We start from the raw sequence: 23,748 nt of genomic DNA on the forward strand, positions 1-23,748 counted from the left end.
ATTCTCTCTTCATATAGCCGCATTATTATATAATATCTTCATATTATATCCATAAAACACTGTGATATAACCGGGCTCGGATCATATCGCTTTCTCACTACAATCGATCTTCTCCAGAGTTTGTTTCAATGGAGCCAAGACCACCTGATTCAAGCGATCTCAGAGCGATTGTTTTGGCACAGATCTGAGAGCGATTGGTGGATTCAGATATGAAAATCGCAGTGAACCGATAATACTGCGCATGCGTGATTCAGTGAACAAAACAAAAGCAGTACAGCCCTCAGCCTGCTGTGTGACTGAGCTGAACTGGAACAACAGCAGCGTGGGTAAACCGAGGGCTTAAATGAGAAGATCTGGTGAAAAACGTAAGTTTATTTCATAACAGACAATTGTAATGAAATTTAAATAAGTGAATCATGATTCAGTTGGGTTGCAAAACTTTACTGTAAGACTTTTCTGATCATTTTAATTGACTGAAATTACTATTGCTGACAACATAATGTTGAGTCCTAACATCCGCGTTAAACATCTGAACTTCCCATCACCAGACCCGGATTAATCATTAAGAGGCCACTGGGCACAATGTCTTGAAGGCCCCGTATCGCCGCACCCCATAGTTGAATTAAAAAATAAGATTAATATATTTGTTAAATAAAATTTACTTATAATGTATTGCCCACATTTTTTAAATAATTGATATACAGTACATATATTTCTAGTTTACACAGATTTTACTTATTTTTAAAGCATTTAAAGCACACTTTGAAAAAAAAGTACTAATACAACTAGGGTAAATTAATAAATTTTAATATACTTGTTCAAGTTCACTGAAGCAGTACTAAACTTTATATTTAAGGTATTTTTAATGTATAACTTCTACAAACTTATAATGCACATGATTCGGATATAACACATCTCCAATCCAGTTCTAGGAATCTGAGTCCTCCATAATAAACACACTTATTAATGATTCCGACTTGTCTTCCTCATGATGAAAAGTAGGCAAAATCTAAGTGTCAAAATCTAATGTCCATAGGATCATCCGGCCCTGTCCATCACTACTGTGTGTCTAACTTGAGGATGGGTAGATGGTTGTGGTAGATGATAGTGTTCATGTGTCCTCTGAATACATGTTTCAAAAAATGTGTGGCTGATTTGTTATTATACTATATTTATACTGTTGATTTTGAATCTTGTACTTAACAAATATCCTCATTTAGAAAAAAACTGAAACTAATACTGAAACTTAATAAAAACTAAACTAAAACTAAGACATTTTTATAATTTAGAAACTAATAAAAACTAAGAAATCTACCTCTAAAACTAATTAAAACTAACTGAATTTAAAAATAAAAAGTCAAAACGAAATAGAAACTAAAACTAATGAAAAATCCAAAACTATTATAACCTTGGTTCGAAACAAAAGTCTAGGTGTGAAAGAACCCTTAGTTCCCTCACTGTAAATGTAAAAAAAAAAAAAAAATCTAAATATTGATAACTTTCAAGTATTTAAGATGCTGATGACTGTTGTTAAATGCGTCATAACAGTCGTAAAAAGGGTCCATTAGCTAAATTTATATGTGTGTGTGTGCATAAGAGAGTTTATGGATGTTTCTCAAACCAGGGGTTCACGAGTTTGTGCGCTCTGAGGGTTGGGTTGCACACTCAAAAAGTGTATCCACAAGGAAAACTTATGCCAGTGTATTTAATCAGAGTAGTTCATTTGGCTTTGGCGACCCCTGATAAAGCAGGAACTAAGCAAAAGGAAAAGGAGTATATCAAAATGCAAATCATCCAATGTGTGCACCCGATCCTGCCTCACAGCATTAACAATGTTTCTCGCATTGTCAGTGGTCACTTAAGGTTCCACTTTGCTACCGCCACTTCTCAGCTAGTGTGCTGCACATCCAGTGGCCTCGTTTGTAACGTTGGGCTTTTCATTTCCCACTCAGAGTTGATGAAGTGAGGTGTCACTGTGAGATAGCTTTCGGTAGCACGGGAGGTCCATTCATCTGTTGATAATGCAACAGCGGGTACAGTGGCAACTCGTGTTCAATCACTGCTCTCATGAGTGTGTATTGAGAAAGAACTTCGGACGGGCACACTAGATGGGTCAGTGTTACATGGCTCGAGCATTTTGATAAATGCTTTTACTTATTTTAATAAATAGATAAAGCAGGAATGGGGCGGCACAGTGGCTCAGTGGTTAGAACCTTTGCCTTATAGCAATGAGGTCACTGGTTTGAGTCCCGGCTGGGTCAGTTGGCATTTTTGTGTGGATTTTGCATGTTCTGCCGTGTTGGCATAGGTTTCCTCTGGGTGCTCAGGTTTCTCCCACAGTCCAAAGAGGTGCTATAGGTGAATTGGATAACTAAATAACCATAGTGTATGACTGTAAGAGTGGGTATGGGTGTTTCTCAGTTCTGGGTTGCGGTTGGAAGGGCATCAGCTGCGTAAATCATATGCTGGAATGGTTGATGGTTCATTCCGCTGAGGCGACCCATGATAAATGAGGGATTAATTGGAAGGAAAATGAATAAATAAATAAAACCGGGATCCTCTACTACTGTGTTTAGGCACATTGCAGATGAAATGTACAGGTCCCCTGCTTCCATAATAGCTAAGTTTATTTTATTTGTTTACAGGGGAAATGCACATTATTAAATTGGAAAATGTGCCAGAAATAGCAAAAATGGCTATTTTAATTTTATAAATATGAAAGCTAACAATTACTTTGGTCTTGTCTAAACTATTGAACTACTTGTTGAAAACATAAAGAAATTGGCAACACTGCCAGTCATCCATGGGGACATGGGTTGGCCACACCCACTTATTTACATAATTTACGGTACGCATTTCATTCTGCTGTAACGATATACAGTATATCTTCATATCACCCAGCCCTAGTATAAAAGTAGTAAATCACTTTCACGTCCACCTTGATCACTGCAGAGTCCATGCTCTCTCTCCCTGACACTCCTGCCTTCATTCACGGCAACCTGATGATATGGAAATGTGAGTGTAAAATACTTGGTCAAAATATACTGACATGATTGACTTGTTTTGCTACAATTGATTATTTTCGCTTGTCAGAACAATAGTAATCTATTTTTAAATGCTTTAATGCAGTGACTTTGTTTACCCTTTTTAAAGCATCACCTGCCCTTTAACCAATCATCATGAGTTATGTGGTTGTCCCACTCCTACACACACAGGCCAAAAATCATTAGTTATATGCCCCACTCCCTTCCACACCACACAAACCAGAGCAGATCCTATGGATGGATAAGAGAGCCTACTCCGATGAAAACCCCTTCAGTGAGCTGAATTGCAAATTATATACAGTTGAAGTCAGAACTATTAGTTCCCCTTTGAATTTTCTTTTGTTTTTTAAATATTTCACTTTTAGTTATTTTCTATTGGACTCAATTCAGGTGATTTGCTTGGCCATTATTTCTGCTACAGTATACATATTTTTTTCTGAGACTGGTTGAGAGTTGATCTGTGTTTGGATTCATTGACTTGTTGAAATGATAATCCTGGTTTTATCTTCATCATCCTGATAACTCAGGTGCTGGGACTGAAGCAACAAATATAAATTTACATCGATGGCACTCGTCATGGTTGTTTCCAAAAACGGAGAGATTTTATCTTCTGTCAGGGCATTCTATGCTTTTTATGTCTCCCTTCTTTATGTGATCAGCATTTTTCATTTTATTTCATGTAATTTCATTTCACTGAATGACTCCACTGTTGTTTCAGTGTTGTCCATTATGGTGAGTGGGGGAGTGCAGGGGGGTTTCTCAGTGGCGTAGCGCAAAATGCGGAGGCCCCCCTGCAAGGATCACTGACGGGGCCCCCAGTTGGGCGGGGGGGAGGACAACGCGAGGAAGCGATCACAAATTGAGGAGCAATCACAAACTAAGGAGCGATCACAAACTGAGGAGCAGGAAAGGGGGCGGGGTGGAGCGACAATGCGGGGAAGCCTTTACAAACTGAGGAGCGATCACAAATCGAAAGCGGCGAGAGCATCAAAGTAGCCAGAACTCATTCATTTTTAATGAGAACTGGCGGCGAGGAACAGCGCGGCGGGTCTTCTCCTGTGTGGGCGTTGAGGAGAGTTGAAATCAAGTCAACTTTATGGTATGAGCTATGACGCGGTTCGTCGGCAAGCAATCAGAATGAAGTAGTCCACCGCTTGAGAGGAGTTCAGAGAACACAGACCTGAGATCTTTGGTTCCATCCACAGTTGTTCCCAAGAGTTTGATTATTGCGGTTGCTGGATTTTCAATTATTGAAAATCGCGACGACTTGGGGCCCCCTAATCTGCGGGCCCGTCCGCTTCGCCACTGGGGTTTCTCCTAAAGTCCACAATTATCTCCACAGTATTGAGGTGTTAAACTCCAGGTTGTTAAAGCCTGGTTTATACTCGGCGCGTCTGTTCGTTTGAGTGTGTACAGACATATTTATGATCCTTGATCATAGAGATAACCAGATGATTAATAGTTCTTGGCAACAGCCGTGGGAAAGGAAGAAAGTTTTTGTTAAAAAGTTTGGAAAAACCTGAGGGATAAGTTTGTTAAAACCAAAAGAGGACATGGCAAAAGTGGGACCCGGGTACACAATTACAGAATGTTTTTCCACCGTTCATTGGTTTTACACTGATGTATGTATTAAAATTTAGAATTTAAAACAATTCAATGTTACACAACTATATTTAAGGAACAAATAATTTCTTTGATAACTAAAAGGAATATTTGAACCTATTAGTTTACAATATACTGATGCCCTTTTTTTCTTGCCTTTTTAGCATATGAGAACATAAACTAGCCAGACAGTACAGACAGTGTGTGTTTGGAGCGGGCTAAATCTAAAAAAAAATCTGTATTTTTTTTAGTAAGTGTACTTTTTTTTTGCTTTTACTCTTGCCATAATAAAATATATATTTGTAGAGCAATCCATGCTCTGTTGTCAAAAATATTTTCTTAAACTTAAATAGGTAAAACTGTCCGAGAGTAGCTTGATAAAGTTTGATAAAAAAAAAATCTTGAATGGTTATAAAAATCCTTATAATCATTAAAATAATTTATAAAAATAATAAAATTAATTAGGCGACGCAGTGGCGCAGTGGGCAGTGTTGTCGCCTCACAGCAAGTAGGTTGCTGGTTCGAGCCTCGGCTGGGTCAGTTGGCATTTCTGTGTGGAGTTTGCATGTTCTCCCTGCGTTCGCGTGGGTTTCCTCCGGGTGCTCCGGTTTCCCCCACAGTCCAAAGACATGCGGTACAGGTGAACTGTGTAGGCTAAATTGTTCATAGTGTATGAGTGTGAATGAGTGTGTGTGTGGATGTCTCACAGAGATGGGTTGCAGCTGGAAGGGCATCCGCTGCCTAAAAACGTGCTGGATAAGTTGGCGGTTCATTCCGCTGTGGCGACCCCGGATTAATAAAGGGACTAAGTAGGAAAAAAAAAATGAATGAATGAAATTAATACAAATAATTAGTTAAAAGATCTTGAATGATATAAATGATATGACGTAGTTCCAGAAACTTTCTTCTTCTTTGTTTATCCGTCTGACTTTATTGTGGGTTTCTTTTGACCGATAAAGAATATCACATTGGAGAACGCGGCAAGTATAAAAGCCTCGTCCGTTTCGCGAGGTGTACATGCAGTCAGCGGAGGTGCGCGATATGGCGCCCGGCGAAAGTATAAATCCAGCTTAAGACTGCACCAGACAGCCTGCTATTTAATCTCCTGTCTGTAAGCTGACTCATCACCATCCTGAATCAGGCCAATAAGTGTTGTGTCGTCCGCAAACTCAAAAGAGGGGTCCTTTGAAGTGCATTCATTTGTGTAGAGGGAGAAGAGCGGCGGGGAGAGGACACATCCCTGGGGGGTGCCGGTGCTGATTGTATGAGCACTAGATGAGAATTTTCCCAGCTTTACCAGCTGCTGCCTGCCTGTTAAAAAGCTGGTGATCCACTGACAGACAGAGGCTGGCACAGAGGGCTGAGTTAATTTCGGTAGGATGAGGTTTAGGATGATAGTCTAGAGTCCTCACATAAGTCCTTGGTTTATGTAGGTGTTGTAGAACATAGTCGCATGTTGGCTGCATTATCCAAAGACCTGTTTGCTCTGTAGACAAATTGAAGAGAATACAAGTACTTAAATTTCAGACATGTGAACTCAAGGCCTGAAAAGTACTTAAAAACAAACTAGGAACTTGAAAGTTCTTGAGTTATTGGTTATGGTGTTACTTCAGCAGTTGTACTGTGCTGCTTTCATAAACTGAACATATTCATTTAAAATACTTTAATTTGTTCATGGTGAAGCAGTGGCGCAATAGGTAGCACTGTCGCCTCACAGCAAGAAGGTCACTGGTTCAAACCTCAGTTCAGTTGGCGTTTCTGTGTGGAGTTTGCATGTTCTCTCTGCGTTTGGGTGGGTTTCCTCCGGGTGCTCCGGTTTCCCCCACAGTCCAAAGACATGCGGTACAGGTGAATTGGGAAGGCTAAATTGTCCGTAGTGTATGTGTGTGTGTGTGTGTGTGTGTGTGTGTGTGTGTGTGTGTGTGTGTGTGTGTGTGTGTGTGTGTGTGTGTGTGTGTGTGGATGTTTCCCAGAAATGTGTTGCGCCTGGAAGGGCATCCACTGCGTGAAAATGTACTGGATAAGTTGCCGGTTCATTCCGCTGTGGCGATCCTGGATTAATAAAGGGACTAAGCAGACAAGAAAATGAGTGAAATTAATGAATAATTCGTTCATTCATTCATTTTCTTTTCGACTTAGTCCCTTTATTCATTAGGGGTTGCCACAGCGTAATGAACCGCCAACTTATCCAGCATATGTTTTATGCAGCGGATGCCTGGGAAAACACCCATACCCTCTCATTCGGTCAATTTAGCTCATCCAATTCACCTATAGCTCATGTCTAAGGACTTGTGGGGGAAACCAGAGCACCTGGAGGAAACCCACTCGAACATGAAGAGAACATGCAAACTCCACACAGAAATGGCAACTGACCCAGCAGAGGCTCAAACCAGCGACCTCTTGCTGTTAGACTGCGTTGCCGCACCGCCCAATACTTTCAAGAGTTCACACTTAGCTGATGATTGATAGTAAAGCTAGTTTGGCGTGCTGTCCCGGGAGAGAGTCCTGAGCTTATAAGATCCTCGAGCCCTGGGCTCCCTCCTGTTGCAAGGCGAGAGGGGAGTTTGAACTCAGGTAGATCTCGATGACTCCTCCTCTTGCTTGTTGTAGCTGTGTCAGATATGGATGCTGAAAGGTGTACTCAGTTTAGCTAAAGTTTATTTTATTTATTTAATAATTTTCGAATTTTTTAATAATAATTTATTTAAATAATTTTAAAGTATTTGGATTAATTGTTTAGAGTGCTTGTTTTTGAACTGTGGGGAGGAAACCGAAGGGCCCAGGGAAAACCCACGCGACCACAGGGAGAACGAGCAAACTCCGCACAGAAATGCTGCCTGGTTTGGAAAGGAATTAAACCAGGGGCATTCTTGCTGTGAGGCAACAGTGCTAATTGCTGGCCACCGTGACACCCGTTTGAAAGGATGGAAAGTAGGGTTGGGTGGGGGGGTTTCTTCAAGACGAAGATATTGAGATGAGAAAAGTCTGGTTATTTATAGTGAGTTAAGGATCGTCTGATAGGATGATCAGTCATTAGCTAAAGCTGGAACAGCTGTGAACAATCATAAGCACGTGATCCTCTCGAAATTTGTTTATAAATAAACTTCACTTAATTCATTTAAAACATTTTAATTAAAATTCCTACATTGAAATCTTATACACGGACTATGAAAAATAATGCGTTTTATGTGTGTTTGAGAAACTGCGATTTGAATATTATGATTATTGAAATCAACTAATTGTAGAAAAGTTTATTTATATTTTTATTTATTGAGTTTTAAACAGTCAGCGTTTTTGAAAATGACACAGTAAAACATTGTCATTATGACATTTTAATGTAAATATTAAGTGTAAATGTTAAGTACAGGAAGGAATTTCATGGCACCCCAGTGCTAAATTTTAAATAACTCGTGATGCCATGACTTCATGACTACAGATGGTACAGCCACTGGTCTGTCTTCATTTAGTCCTATAATTTTGGGTTTCTTTTAGATGGGGAATTGGGGAGGATGGGGGTTCATCTAAAGCATGAGAGCAATCACAGTGATATCTGTGTGAAGATGGAGGCCAGCTGGTCAGCACAGGATTTTAGACAGGCTAGTGTAACACTATCTGGTGCTTTCTTTGCTTCCAGAAGACCTGGCGCACATCTTTGTCACTGATCTGAAGTGTGGGGGAGAGGGGGTTGGAGAAGGTGTTAACTCACATGCTGAATAAAAAGGCTTACAGTTAATTAAGTGTGCTTCTATATTGGGACAGCACATCTTCTTTAAAATTGGTACATCTGTACAGCACCTTTCACTGATGTAAAACCATGCCACCATGCCATTTCCCTGTTGATTCTCAATCACAAACCACTTTAAACAGCTGATAGCCCAGCAGATGGAGCACGCATGGCATCTTCGAGCATTTGATCAGTGTCGCTGCTCCGCCAACTACAATGTCCAGTAAAACATCAGGAAAACAAGTGAAATGTTGGGTGGTGAGTACTTCCAAAAGTCCGTCTTTGGTGAAACTAATGGTAATTATATAACAAAAGATGGTAAAAACAGACAAAACTGCTTAAAAATCACAGTTCCCTGCGGAAAAATCCAGCTTTAACCAGCCTAGGCTGGTTGGCTGGTTTTAGCTGGTTGACCAGCCTGGTTTTAGAAAGGTTTTGGCCATTTCCAGGCTGGTTTCTAGCCATTTCCAGCCTGGTCTTAGCTGGTCAGGCTGGAAAATGACCAGCCAAACCCAGCCTAGGCTGGTTGGCTGGTTTTAGCTGGTCGACCAGGCCGGTTTTAGAGGGGTTTTGGCCACTTCCAGGCTGGTTTCCAGCCATTTCCAGCCTGGTCTTAGCTGGTCAGGCTGGAAAATGACCAGCCAAATCCAGCTTGACCATCCTGGTTTAAGCTGGATATAGCTGGTTTTGGCTGGACTCCCAGCTTGGCTAGGCTGAAGCTAGAGTCTTCGGGCAGACAGAAGCCCTGCCCATATCGCGAATCCGCGTCTGTTCTGATGTGAATTTGACACACGAATGAAGCGGGGTTTGACACGCGTATGAAGCGAGTAAACTCAAATGTTCACGAGGCTATTTACGCGCGAATAGCGCGATTTATCCGCGTGTTCCATGTCTGGTGTGAATCCTGGAGAAAGACAATGGCTTGATTCATCCACATCATTGAACTGAATTTATCTTTCAGTCGACGGAGTCTGAGTTTTATTGGCTGATTGTTTGCGGCTGCTACTTTTTTTTTGCTACTATCATTTATTGACAGTTTTGAGTATTTTACAAAAGTATTTGAGTATTTTTGTCATGTATGCATGAATCTGAATGCCCTTAAATGCCTTAAATGAGTAGCTTTTTTGTTGGAGTTTGACTTTATTTTCGTAAATGTTTTTTTTTTTGTAATTTGGATATTAAAAGATATATGTTTTGTGAAACTTGTTAAACTATTTACTTAAAACTGAACTTAATTTTTTTTTTGTGGTTTAGCTTTGGTTGTATTTACATTTGAGTTTCGTTGGTTGATTGAAGAGTGCTAGCTGTGGTACTTTTCACAGAATTATCAGTCTGACGGCCGAAAGTATAAATTTAATTTAAAGTTAAACTTTCTTTTTTTTTGTTTGTGATCATTTTGTTTTTCACACTACTGTTACAAACTGAAACCTGGTTATGTCAATTGGGCAATAATTACCTAATACATGCATAGAACTGGAGACGGTGTTGTAGAGTTTGAAGAATGCTTCAGACAAACATGGGTGGAATATTCTAGTTTGAATGTAAGTGAAGTTATTGACAAAGACACTGGAATTCCCTTGAAAACAGCATTTGTCAATGTACACAAACCTGAGATTTCTAAAGATCTCAAAATCACTATGATGAATGGGACAGCATAGGCAAACCATCAACTGCTCTAGATTGTTAAATGGTCAGCTAAACTAGAGACAGCACATGATACTTGCAATCAAAACCTTTGCTGAATGATATTAAACTCAGGTGCTAAACTAAAAGCTTGGCAATCAACAACTTTGTTGAATGATAAGGAGAGTTTGGAATGAGCTTAAAGAAAATGAATGTCTGAGATAGTCAAAATTAAGGACTGAAGGAAGATGCAGGAATTGCAGTGAAGAAGGACACTGCGTGCATGATTGCAAGCTCGGTTTAAAACATCAAAGCAATCATGAGGACCCCCTGTTGAAGAGGTTTCGGCAAGTAACAAAAACAAAAACAGAGTCTACTAACTGCTGTGCATCCACAGGGAAACTGAACAACCTCTCTCTGCAGCGCCAGCTAGGGACGTGTTCTCCAGAAACTGATGGACTAAGTGTGTATGCAAACAAGAAGGGGAAAGCATACACAGAAGTCTCAACAAACAAATTTCTTGTTCTTGTAGATGTCGTTGCTCAACAAAACTTATACTGATGATACACAGGGCAACTTTTTGAGCAATGTTTTTGGGCAACTGTGGAGGGGAGAGCATGGCCGAACACCCAGGAAGGTGGGAAACTAAGTTTGTGCTCAGAAAACGTACAATGTTTTGTTTATAGTTGGTATAATCTCTAGACAGATCCTTGGGATAAGAATCTTAAAAGGACAGTGAGTTAATATTACTACTGAGAAACTGTAGACTAACTTCTAGACTAACTTCACTAAAGTTTTCTTACCATAAGAATTCAGCTTACTTATTTTATGTATTAGAGCAAGCCAAAGCCATATCAACCTGCAGCCCAAGACAGGTTACTCACTGAAGCTAAGCAGGGCTACGCCTGGTCATTACCTGGATGGACGATCATATGCGAAAACTAAGTTGCTGTTGGAATCGGTGTTAGTGAGACACTGAACCTTTGGTCTGTTTGAGTCTTAGTCCTAATTTGGTCCTAATTTGGTCCTAATGCCCCAGTATAGTGAAGGGCACACTGTACTGTCAGTGAGCGCCATCTTTCAGATGAGACATTTAACCGAGGTCCTGACTCGATGTGGTCTTTAAAAGTCCCATGGCAATTCTTGTAAAGAGTAGGGGTGTAACCCCGTTGTCCTGGCCAAATATCGATCATGGCCTCCTAATCATCCCCATCCACCAAATTGATTGTATCTATGTTTCTCAGTCCACCAATAGCTGGTTTGTAGTGAGTGCACTGGCACCACTGACCTGTGGCTGCCGTCGCATCATCCAAGGCGATGCTGCACACTGGTGGTGGTGTGGAGAAACCCTCCCTCATGATTGTGAAGCGCTTTAGACACTATATAAATATAAATAAACACAACAGCAATATTAAACAATATAAAAACACATCAATATAAAAACACAACAAAATAATAACACCAATATACCTTGCTGTTATTCCCTGTAGCAAAACTGAATAAAACAAAATCACTTCTTATGATTTAAAAATAAGAATGTCTTAATAAATGTTGAGAAAATCTAAAAAACAGCAACATAAAGTATTCACAGCAAGATGAATGCCACACTAATTATTTGATCTAAAACCAAACCAGTCTCATTCTAAAAACGTAGTTTATTCTAAAACCGCGAAATACGTCCCGGGAGGTATGTGTTTTTGCAGTGTTTGTTTTCGCGAAGTCATAGCGTTCGTTTAAAAAATTAAATGCAGCCATACGTACCTCTGGCTACATAATTCGCAGCCTCCAGAAAGGTCCACGGGACTACGCTTTCAGAATGAGCCTGGGTTGTCTAAAACACTAAAAGTGTATGGTATCAATGAGAAAAATCTAAAAAGAAAAATAAATGAAGTGATAAAACGCTAAATGCAGCTCCATTTTCCATCTCTGTTGCTAATTTCTATGACGGATTATGTGTGTGAATCTACACCTCTCCCTTTCTCCACCGAAAATGAATCACACACACTGCACACCTGCTTATCTCTCCGTAGAGTACTCTTAAAGTTTAAACGAGACTGTTTAGTGGGACTTCACCTATAATAAGAATGACTAAATGTAGAACTTGATGAATGTATAAGTATGCCTTACCTCATACAATATATGCCTTTGCAAACAAACACACCCAAGTTATTGTTTTTGCTGCATAAGAAGAGTTTACATAAGACAAAATACACAAAAAATAAAATAAAAGAAAAAACAACAGCAAAATGCAGATTCAGTGGCAAATACAGCACTGAGGTAATGAGGCCCTTGGTGTAAGATCCTATGGTAATTCGCAGTGGCTTTTAGCATAGCTCAGCTAAATACAATCAAGGGGAAAAAGATTAATTTTAACAATAACAATTAACATAAAAAATATATTGTTTTGAAGTGTAGGCAAGCACATCATTCTGTGTCGACATAATGCCAACCATCGAGGACTTCACGGACAACACATACACGTTGAGAAGTTTATTTATACACTAATTTCGAGAGGATCACATGCTTATGATTGATATATATATATATATATATATATATATATATATATATATATATATATATATATATATATATATATATATATATATATATATAATGCTTATTCCTAATTATTTCCCTTTACTATAAATTACTATAGTATTTTAAATGTGTGACACTTAGTTTTATTAGACTTTTCATGTTTGCTGTCATATACTATCATTTGTTTCTGTTTAGTACCGCATATAATGTGCAGTAAATAACTGAACTGAACTGAATTTCGCTTCATGTTTCATTGACTACGTTAACATGGACATCTGTAATCGAATTATTTGCTTTAATCTAATTAAAAGAATAATAAGACTAAGGTGTTTACATGAGTTGCTTTTTGAGTGTTACGTTCATGATCCCATTTTACATGCCCTAATTCGATTAACGTCACTGGTCACCGCGTTATCCTCATTTCCTCTGGAGTTTCATGTTATTTCGGGTGTTTTATTTTTAATTTGTCGACATTAACTGCAGTTTGTCACTTTCACGTTCATTCACGAACATTTCATGCACGCCCTCCGTGACAAACCAGTTATTGGATGCAACTATGAACTGCTGGAAGAGTGTTGTTTTAATGGAAGTTTATACCGCATGCTGAATGGAAAATTTTGCATTTCTCGATGCAGGTGTTTGTCGTCTGCACTGACTGGGTGTGTGTGTGTGTGTGTGTGTGTGTGTATTTGTGTGTGTGTGTGTGTGTGTGTGTGTGTGTGTGGACTATCCTGTCGCAAATGCTACAAAAAGTCCTACATGGCGGTAGTAATTCGATTAAGGTGTTTACATGTCTGTACTGCACTTCAATAATGCGACTACTTCACATGTCTTAATTCGATTTCTCTTCGATTATGTTCGATTGTTCGATTATGACCTTAATCTGATTAAATTAATCAATAATAGCTGTTTACATGGTTAACTCTTAATCAGAGTATTGTCTTTATCGCATTAAACTCGAATTATTGGTGTCCATGTAAACGTAGTCATTGACAGTTTTATGCTGCGTTCACACGAGACGCGGAATGCGCGTCAAGCGCGAGTGATTTACATGTTAAGTCAATGCAAACGTGTGAATAGACATCCTGCAGCGCGCTACGCGCGAATGGCGCGGCGCAAATGATGCAAATTGCGCGGGGCGAATTGACGCGCATTTGACGCGCTTAACGAGCGTTTCGCACAAATTTCTCGATTTCGAAAATCTGAACTTCAGCGTACATTCGCGCCACGTTAACCAATCAGAAGCTTGCTCTTGTGGGGGCGTGATTGTGACGTAGAACCTGTTGTCGGTGTTCCGAGGGAAATTCTCCAGCCTTCACCAGTTTATCACTGGGCTTGGCTCAGTCAGAAGCACCGCTGAAAGCCTCCGTCATCCAGGTTAAGTTTTTGGAGGAGTTTATGAGCTCACAGAGCTGGATGCACCTCTGAAAGAATGTAGTGGACTCAGACACGACCCTAAACGTATCGACGCTGTTTTTCAGTCATCATAAAGCACATAAACACTGTTATTTTCTTCATAAAATCCATCTTAGCCATTTAGCTATGAAGCTAGAGTCTTCGGGCAGACAGAAGCCCTGTCCATAACGCGAATCGGCGTCTGTTCTGATGTGAATTTGACACACGAATGAAGCGGGGTTTGACACGGGTATGAAGCGAGTAAACTCAAATGTTCACGAGGCTATTTACGCGCGAATAGCGCGATTTATCCGCGCGTTCCGCGTCTGGTGTGAACACAGCATTATAGACCACTAAGATATGATTAACTTGGATTTGAGTTGCTTCGATTTAAAAATGAAAATTAAAAAAATAGCTTAAATGTAACAAAATTTCCTAGGGGTATCTTTTAGTGTAGTTAAGCTACATTTTAAGTAGAGTAGCTAATAGCTTAGCTCACTACATTTTTCAAGTAGCTTGCCCAACTCTGCTAATAACCTTAACTTTTCCAAATTTGATGGTAATGCCATAACATGCATCTTTGTAAAGCTGATTTGAAACAATAGTTTTTGTGTATAGCGCTATTGAAAATTGAAACATTTACAATTGTAAAGGGAATGAGCATGACTGTCTATCATTGATTATCATTTTAATTCTACCGGTGACTGTTTCAGTAAAATAATATGGGTCACTTTTTAACTTAATTCAAAATAGATTGTAAATTTAAAACACTTCCTGTTTTTATGTCCTTAGGTCAGACTTGTGGCGGCCTTATACAAGGTCTCAATGGAACTATAGAGAGTCCTGGCTTTCCCCATGGCTACCCCAACTATGCCAACTGTACATGGATCATAGTCACTGGAGAGCGGAATAGGATACAGTTGTACTTCCACACCTTCGCTCTGGAGGAGGACTTTGACATCGTCTCCATCTATGATGGACAACCACAGCCAGGCAACCTGAAGATGAGGTGAGGGCTATGCTTTTTGTTTTCTGTCTTAAATGCGTTGTCATGAACATTTCTGTTTTGTTTGTGAATAGATGGATGGTTAATGCTGAAGGTATTTCTCCATGTTTTTCACGAGTGGAGCTCTCTGTCAGAATGCACCTAATGAATATCCTTATATAAGAGACGGGAAGTGCTTGATTATCATTTCTGACTGCATTTTATTGACATAAATTACCCAAGAACATCAGAGGAGAGTGGAAGAAGTGACTTCTGGTAAATTCTTGTTATAAATTGTTGGAAGCACAAATGCCAAATGCATTTCCTCAAGTACTTAAGTGTCAGTGCATGATTCCTGAGATGTTTTTATGTATGTAAAGCTGACATAATGATTCAAATATTTTAATGTATATATTCTTTTAAAAACTTTTCTTTTAAAAATGTTTATTTAAGCAATTTAAAGCAAAAAATAAATAAATAACTGTACATTGTTAAATAAGTTTACTAAATATTGTATTGTATTATATTATATTATATTATATTATATTATATTATATCATATTATATTATGTTATTTTATGTTATGTTATATTATATTATATTATATTATATTATATTATATTATATTATATTACATTATATTATATTATATTATATTATATTATATTATATTATATTATATTATATTATACTATATTATATTACATTATATTATATTATATTATATTATACTATATTATATTACATTATATTATATTATATTATATTATATTATATTATATTATACTATGTTATGTTATATTATGTTATGTTATATTATATTATATTATATTATACTATGTTATGTTATGTTATATTATATTATCATATGTTATATTATATTATATTATATTATATTATATTATATTGTATTATATTATATTATATTATATTATATTATATTATACTATGTTATGTTATACTATATTATATTATATTATGTTATGTTATGTTATGTTTATATTATATTATATTATTATATATTATATTATATTATATTATATTATACTATATTATATTATATTATACTATATTATATTATATTATGTTATATTATGTTATGTTATATTATATTATATTATATTATACTATATTATATTATATTATATTATATTATATTATGTTATGTTATATTATATTATATTATATTATATTATATTATATTACACACAAACACACACATAAATACATACATACATACATACATACATACGTACGTACATACATATATACATAGATACATACATACATACATATAAACACTCACTGGCCACTTTATTAGGTAAACATTACTAGGACCGGGTTGGACCCACTTTTGCCTTCAGAACTGCCTTAATCCTTTGTGGCATAGAATCAACAAGGTACTGTAAATATTCCTCAGAGATTTTGGTCCATATTGACATGATAGCATCACGCAGTTGCTGCAGATTTGTTTGTTGCACATCCATGATGCGAATCTCCCGGTCCACCACATCCCAAAGGTGCTCTATTGGATTGAGATCTGGTGACTCGAGACTGGTGAAATCGAGACTCATCAGACCAGGCAACGTTTTTCCAATCTACAATTGTCCAATTTTGGTGAGCCTTTGTGAATTGTAGCCTCAGTTTTCTGTTCTTAGCTGACAGGAGTGGCACCCGGTGTGGTCTTCTGCTGCTGTAGCCCATCTGCCTCAAGGTTCGACATGTTGTGCGTCCAGAGATGCTCTTCTGCTTACCTCGGTTGCAACAAATAGTTATTTATGTAGTTTGGCCATTCTCTTCTGACCTCTTGCATTTGCGCCCATAGAACTGCCGCTCAATGGACATTTTCTCTTTTTTGGCCAATTCTCTGTAATCCCTAGAGATGGTTGTGCATGAAAATCCAAGTAGATCAGCAGTTTCTGAAATACTCAGACCAGCCCGTCTGTGATTGATTGGTTTGAACTGCAGCAGATCGTCTTGACCATGTCTACTTGTCTAATTGCATTGAGTTGCTGCCATGTGATTGGCTGATTAGAAATTTGCGTTAACAAGCACTTGCAAAGGTGTACCTAATAAAGTGGCCAGTGAGTTTAAATACACACATACTTACATAAAAACTAAAAATTAGGTTTTTTGAAACAGCAAATATGCAGAACAAATGTAATATTCCATTAACCAATTCCATTACCCACTTTGCTTTGTAACTACAACCTCTTTTTAAAATTGTTTAAAACCGAAAAGTCTTAAAGAAAAAATCATTTTGTCTAAATAATGGCCGTTTTGCTTTTCAGGAATGCATCACAACAACAAAAAAAAATGTTGTCTCTTTAGTTTTCATTCATTATTGTATTGTTTTCCTGTTGACATTTGCAATCCACATCTGCACAATCTGCATTGAAGAACCATATTTTAAGGACACAATAAAACCTACACTGACCAATAGAATCAGCTTGATCAGAGGGAAGACAAACAAGCATGCTCTCAACTATGCATGGTAAAAGGTAATAAAAGGATAATAAACACTTGCATTTGGACAAATTGAAGTGAACTGCTGAACTGCTGCCAAATCAGACATAAATTGAGGATGCGTCCTCCACTCCGCTCACAAGAAATTATAGTCAGTGAGTTGTTGCACCAAGTATGTGCGCTGGACAGAACATATAGGCTTGTATGAGTCATTGCAAACACACATGGAAGCATGTACACACTTGCACACACATAGTTCTTGAATCTGATTGGGTGAGAGCTGTATGATAGTCTAGAGATAACAGCACTGCACCAGCCTCTTGCTATAGTTTGACAAATTCTGCAGCTGTTGGATCATATAATTTGTTTATTGAGATTATTTATTTCGAGGAGGAGGTTCATTTGTATATATGTGGTTCATTTATAAGAATAGCATCTACTTGAAAATGTGTTCCAATGGTTTTGGAGATTGGACTTCCATCTGTTGCCCTTGTTTCCTACCGAAAGCATCCATCTGACGGACACTTATACTAGATTTTGCTGTATGTCTGTATAGTGGGTAAATGTGAAATCCTATTTTTTTTGGTATATCTAACAGCAATATTTGGTCACAAGGCTGATTTAAATTGTGTTCTATATAAAAACAATGGCTTCTTAGGTGCATTTATTCAGTGTTAAATGCTAACAATGCGAGTTTGAACGCCATTTCACATTTCACATTTATTGCCATACTTCTAAAAGCAGCAGCAGCAGATAATAGAAAATAAACCGTTTAAAATGGAACTTTAGTACTGTGCAAACCAACACATATCAATGATTCAGCATGTGTGTTTAAGTTAAAGAGGTTTAATATGTATTAATTAGATTGTAAATCTTAACATTTTGCTGGAGTGCAGTGAGTGCACTATTCTGTGCTTCTGAATGTCTGGTGCAAACAGCCCAAATGCTTAATACAGCAAATCTCGTCAAGTAGCCTGTTGTTGGGACACAGGGTGACAATGTAACCTGCTCACCTAATGTTTACGTTTGTAATATTTATATTATTTGCTAATTATTTAGAGGTGTGAACCTATTCTGGTCTCACGGTTCTTTTCAGTTACGATAATCTTGCCATCGATTCAGTTAAATTCGATATCTCAGTGCATCACGGTGCATTGACGATGCTTTCTATATACAGTGTTATATTTTGGGGTGAAGCTATAACAAGCTGTCTGTATAAACACACAGACACACAGCACCACACTGTCTCTCATTCACACACATACACAAATCTAGACAGCACCAAACAAACACACAGACACACAGACACACGCACACACAAACACACACTCACACACACACTTAAGCCCTCGCAATATACGTTCAGCCGGGAGAGCTCGCGCTGAGCGAAGCAAAAAAAAAAAAACACTTTTCCGACGGTCCCTTACTGAGAGCTCTGCTCTACGAGAACTCTCCCAGCTAAACGCATATTGCAAGGGCTTAAAGGGAGCAATGGTCATAATGTCGAGCGAAAAAAGAAAAAGAAAAAGACAGCTGTGAAACATTAACAACTTTGTCTTTTTGTAGGAAACACACTTTAGTTCTTTTTAGGTTAGGAGGTGTTTGAGTTATTGCCTCTATAACTGAATGTGTGTCAGGAATATCGAAAACAAAACCAACTTAACCGTGCTCATTTCTGGCGCCCCCCTGGATGTACAGCGCCCTTAGCATTTGCCTATACTGCCTATGCCATGGGCTGGCGCTGAGTTGGCTCCTGAGTGTTGTAAATTCCGGCGTTTACCTCATTCTCGACAGAGTGCATAGGAGATAAATGACTTCAGTACATAATAACTGGTTATGATCATTACTGAACCGATACCGAATTGTCCACGTCTGCATTGCGGTGCACCGAAAAAACTATTAATTTTGACACCCCTATAATTAATAACAAAGACTATAGAATACACAAGACGTATCACTCGTATACTTTTAAATGGAGAAAAGTGTAACTGTCAATATGGCATATATATTGTAAAAAACGCCCGCCTTCTTGTACAGGGCCCAATCAGCGGGAGCTATAGAATGACAATTCTTTGGGGGAGGGACTCGGACCAGATGTGAGTTTCTGCAGATTTTGTGTTAGACATGAATCTAAATAGACAGTCGTTGTTCATTTCATTAGTTTTACGTAATATTTAATGTAATCGTGAGCTTGAAAAGTAGTTTTGGAGAATTTTGTTTCCCCATTCAAACAGAATGCTCAAACATGGATCATAGTCTGAGAGGCGTTTCAAAGATGGCTGTCACGTGAAATGACTTGCCTTAAAGAGACTTTGTTAATAACTACCTTAAGTGGAACTCTGAATCTGCATCTCATTTCAGAAGCTGCTACTGTCCACTTGATGGTGCATTTCAGTCATGGACACATACTTTGAGAGCCTTTCTGATTGAATAAATGAAATAGGCAACCTGGGGTGCTGAAATATAATTGGCTAAAGTGGCAGTGGGCGGGTTTAAAGAACCAAAACAAACACAGAAGTTCCGCACGTAACTCATAATTTCAAAGCAGAATATCTGACTTTACCAAATAAAGAATTTAGCATGTTTCTTAAATATTAAGTATTAATCTTAAGTATTCGGAACTACCCCTGTCTGCATGCTCAGCCATTGCAACAATACTCAGCCAAACAGGTTCCAGCTTCTTTATTTGAGAAAAAAATTGTATTTGGAAAACAATTGTTTATAACATTGTAACAAATGCGAGGCTATGCAAGCCAGGATAGCAAATAGTGTGAAACAAAACAAAAAAGTACCTCATTCATCCAGCTAGTCTTGACATCTCTGTCTTGGAGAGTTGCAGAGAAAAAAATGACTTCATATTGTTTATTCCACTATGATAGCCAAATTCCCTGCTAGAAAAGATACATTGCTCTAGCTTGATTCAATGTTTAGATGCACTAGAACGGCGTACTGAGGATATCTGCTGGTTACACCTAAAGCTAAAATAACTAAAACTGAAACCTGGATTTTCATGATCTCTTCTTTAAAACTGCTGGATGTGGGCTTAAAATAAATATAAATAATAAATACAATAGTTTGCTAGTGTGGATCCAAACACAACAAGTAATTTATGTGTTTTGCGTTCATGTTGTGCCAGCACACTACACAAACTCCTCCAATTAGCAGTGTGACCTTAGTAATACTAAATTCTGGTTAGAAAATTTTCTGTGCTCACCGATATGCTTGATTTGTTGTAAATAGTTTTATTTTGGGTAAAAAGAAAAAAAAATCTGAATTTAATTTAACCTGAATAAGAGAAATTTCTGTTATACACTCTGCAATTTTTAAATTTTTTCATGATATATATATATATATATATATATATATATATATATATATATATATATATATATATATATATATATATATATATATATATATATATATATATATATATATACATATATGTATCATAAACAAAACCAGAGTTGCGTTTTTTTCTAATAAACTTTCTCAGGAGTAGCAGGAAAACTATAAATAGGAAGGAGCCCAAGACAGATCCTTGTGGCACTCCATACTATGCTGCTTTCTAATTAGCAATCCTTCCAATTTAAATAAAAAAATTGTAAAACTGATTATGAGTTGGTGTCTTGGTCTGTAGCAAGATGTTACCCAGCAAAAACAATTCTGTGTTCAATAGACGTCTAATAGACATCTAAACTTGGCTAAAACAAGGCTAAACTTTTGCTGTCAGTGAAAATCTAATAGACGTCTATAATAGCCCAAAACTAGACAAGTCATCGAATAGACTGATTAGACAGACTTTATAGGTGTAGTTATTGATTTGTTTATTTGATGACTAGTTTTGGCCTATTCTTAGACGTCTATTAGATTTTCATTTACAGCCCAAATTTAGCCTTTGCTTTAGCCAAGACGACTATGTTTAGACGTCTATTAGACATCTTTAAAAAAAAAAAAAGGCTTGCTGGGTATTGCCATTCACTTAATTTTGTGAAATTCTAGTTTAATAGTGTAACCCAACGGTCCTACTGCACCCAACCCAGTCTGAGCTGGAATCGAACTGGCGATTCTTTGTATTGGAGTCGGTTGCTTTAACAAGAAGGCTAAAGACCATGGCCTCTAGCATCTGTCGCTAGAGCACCTTTTGAGGTCAAATGAGTGAGGTTTACCTGCATAGGACTTCGCTAGCTGGCTTAGGTTGCACTCACCCCCCCTAAACCTCACTCCCATCCCGGACGAACCCCCACATGTAACCCACCGATCCTACTGCACAAAACCCGGTCTGAGCTGGGATCGAACCAGCGATTCTTTGTATGGGAGTCGCTTGCTCTAACAAGGTGGTTAAGACCATGGCTCTTAGCATCTATCGCTAGAGCAACTTTTAAAGTCAGAGAAGTGAGGTTTACCTAGCACTTTGCTAGCCAGCGTCGGCTGCAATAGTACTAAAATATAAAAGCCATAATGTGACAAGAATTCCACTACAACACAGCTGGGGTTTAGGCCATCAGCATGGAAAAGCCTGGAATATTCCGATAAAAGATTCCAGCTATTAATAAAAAGTGAAAACTGTTATTTACACCCTAGCAATAAACAGTAATTTAGCGCAAATAATCAACTGACCCTTTAATTTCCTCATCAGCAAATAGGAAGCAGTCCAGACATGATGATCAGTGTGAGCAAAAAGCTACTGTCTCGTTCTGGCTCCCGAAGTCCCATGTGTTTTTGAACCAAATGTTATCTATGCTCAGATTCCTTTTTAACCCTAACTCTTTTGGAATTAAACCTCAGAAGACAATATTTGTGAGGTTTCATTCATTTTATGCATGCTTATATCTGTTGTCATGGAATATAGACTCTGAACCTGATTACAAGGTTAAAAGATGAGTTATTGAATATCACAGAAAGCAGGTAAGTAAACTAAACAGTCCAGGGCATGATTAGAACACACCACACTTCAGATAAGTAAAGCAGGTATCTTTTAACTTAGCAGTAGACACGACTTGATGAGGAGCATACTCTGGGGACAAGGAAGATGCAATCATTGGAGATAGATTTCTAGAGTAGAATCATTTGCTGGAGAATTCAAATGAGTCAGGTAAGTTGGACTGACTTTTTGATGAGTTAATGACCATTAGATCGGGTTGACAAAGTGCACAGGAGGAAGTACAGTTTCTTTCTTCTCCGGAGATTCTTATGGTGCAAGAATTCAAGGTGAGACATCAGCCTTTAAATTCTTAGAGCCTGGATGATAGGACTTTGTGAAGCTGAATTGAGTGAAATATAAAGTCCACCTAGCCTGCCGTGGGTCAAGATATTTAGCATCTCACAGACATTCCAGGTTTTCATGATCTCTGTAGACCACAAATGGAAATGAACTCCTCTGTGACAAGCTTGATGGGTAAAAGCTCTCGAATTTCCAATGTCATAGTTCTTACCCAGGGTGAGGTTCATAGGTTCATAGGATGAAGTGCGTCATCCGATGTCACCTTTAAATGTATACAAAAATAAATAACAATAATAAGAATTGAAATAAAATTTGGATAGATATCTTAAAAACAATACCTTACACCCTAAGTGGTTTATTTATAGTTGACTCTGCCTATTAATTTAGGATAACAGGGCAGAACAAAATTACATACTTTATATTAATTTAATTGCATTCCAGTAAAAGATTGTATTTTTGTATGTTCTTATAGTTTTTTTTTCTGCTGGGATAAGTTGGACCTTCTGTAGCAAGGTCTCTGCAATCTAGAGAACAACTAAATAGAATTGTAAATTCAACACAGGCTTATTCTGAAAATGTAGCCCTATATACATTTCTGGAGATCACGAATTATGTAGCCGGAAGTACGTATGGCTGCATGTCGTCTTTGAAATGATTGCTACGGAGCGGTATGACGCTATTCCTTTTCAGCTGACTGCTTACCTTTGTGTGGATGGCTTTCCAGCTGTTACCAGTTTGTCCATATAGCTCGTACAATGTACAATGACGGGGTTCAAGTCCGGTTCCAGAAAGCGGGTAAGACAAAAACAGAAGCCAACAGTTTCAATAAACCAGTAAATAACAGGGTGAGAATGTGGTAAAATGTGAAAATGTGGTAAAGATCAGGCGAGGGCTTTTCTTTGACTGGATTGCTTTTTAACAAGTACAGTTGGGCTTATGTAAGTGGATCAGTTAATCAGTCAGTCAGTCTGTCATTCATTCATTTAGTCGACAGTGCCCTCTGGTGGATTTACGCGAGAACAGCAGGCGCAAATGGCACTCGTAAGAGAAATTTAAGATCTCAAAAAGCATACACAGCTGCCTCTGGTGGATTTGCGAAAACAAAAACTGCAAAAAAAACTAACCTCCTGGGACGTATTTGGTG

At 37.9% G+C, this 23,748-nt stretch overlaps 2 protein-coding genes across 3 annotated transcripts in view; both read left to right on the forward strand.

Moving 5' to 3' along the window:
• Positions 1-23,748, forward strand: part of wu:fc02b11 — a 643,013-nt gene that overhangs the window by 222,822 nt on the left and 396,443 nt on the right. The window lies entirely within an intron of this gene.
• The window catches only part of csmd1a (CUB and Sushi multiple domains 1a), a 244,233-nt gene that overhangs the window by 65,323 nt on the left and 155,162 nt on the right, over positions 1-23,748 (forward strand). Inside the window, 1 exon segment of the mRNA NM_001017855.1 lies at positions 14,722-14,938. Coding sequence (NP_001017855.1) covers positions 14,722-14,938 — 217 coding nt within the window.

This window comes from Danio rerio, chromosome 13 (genome assembly GCF_052040795.2).
Source record: "Danio rerio strain M-AB ecotype USA chromosome 13, GRCz13ab, whole genome shotgun sequence".
NCBI classification, from domain to species: Eukaryota; Metazoa; Chordata; class Actinopteri; order Cypriniformes; family Danionidae; genus Danio; species Danio rerio.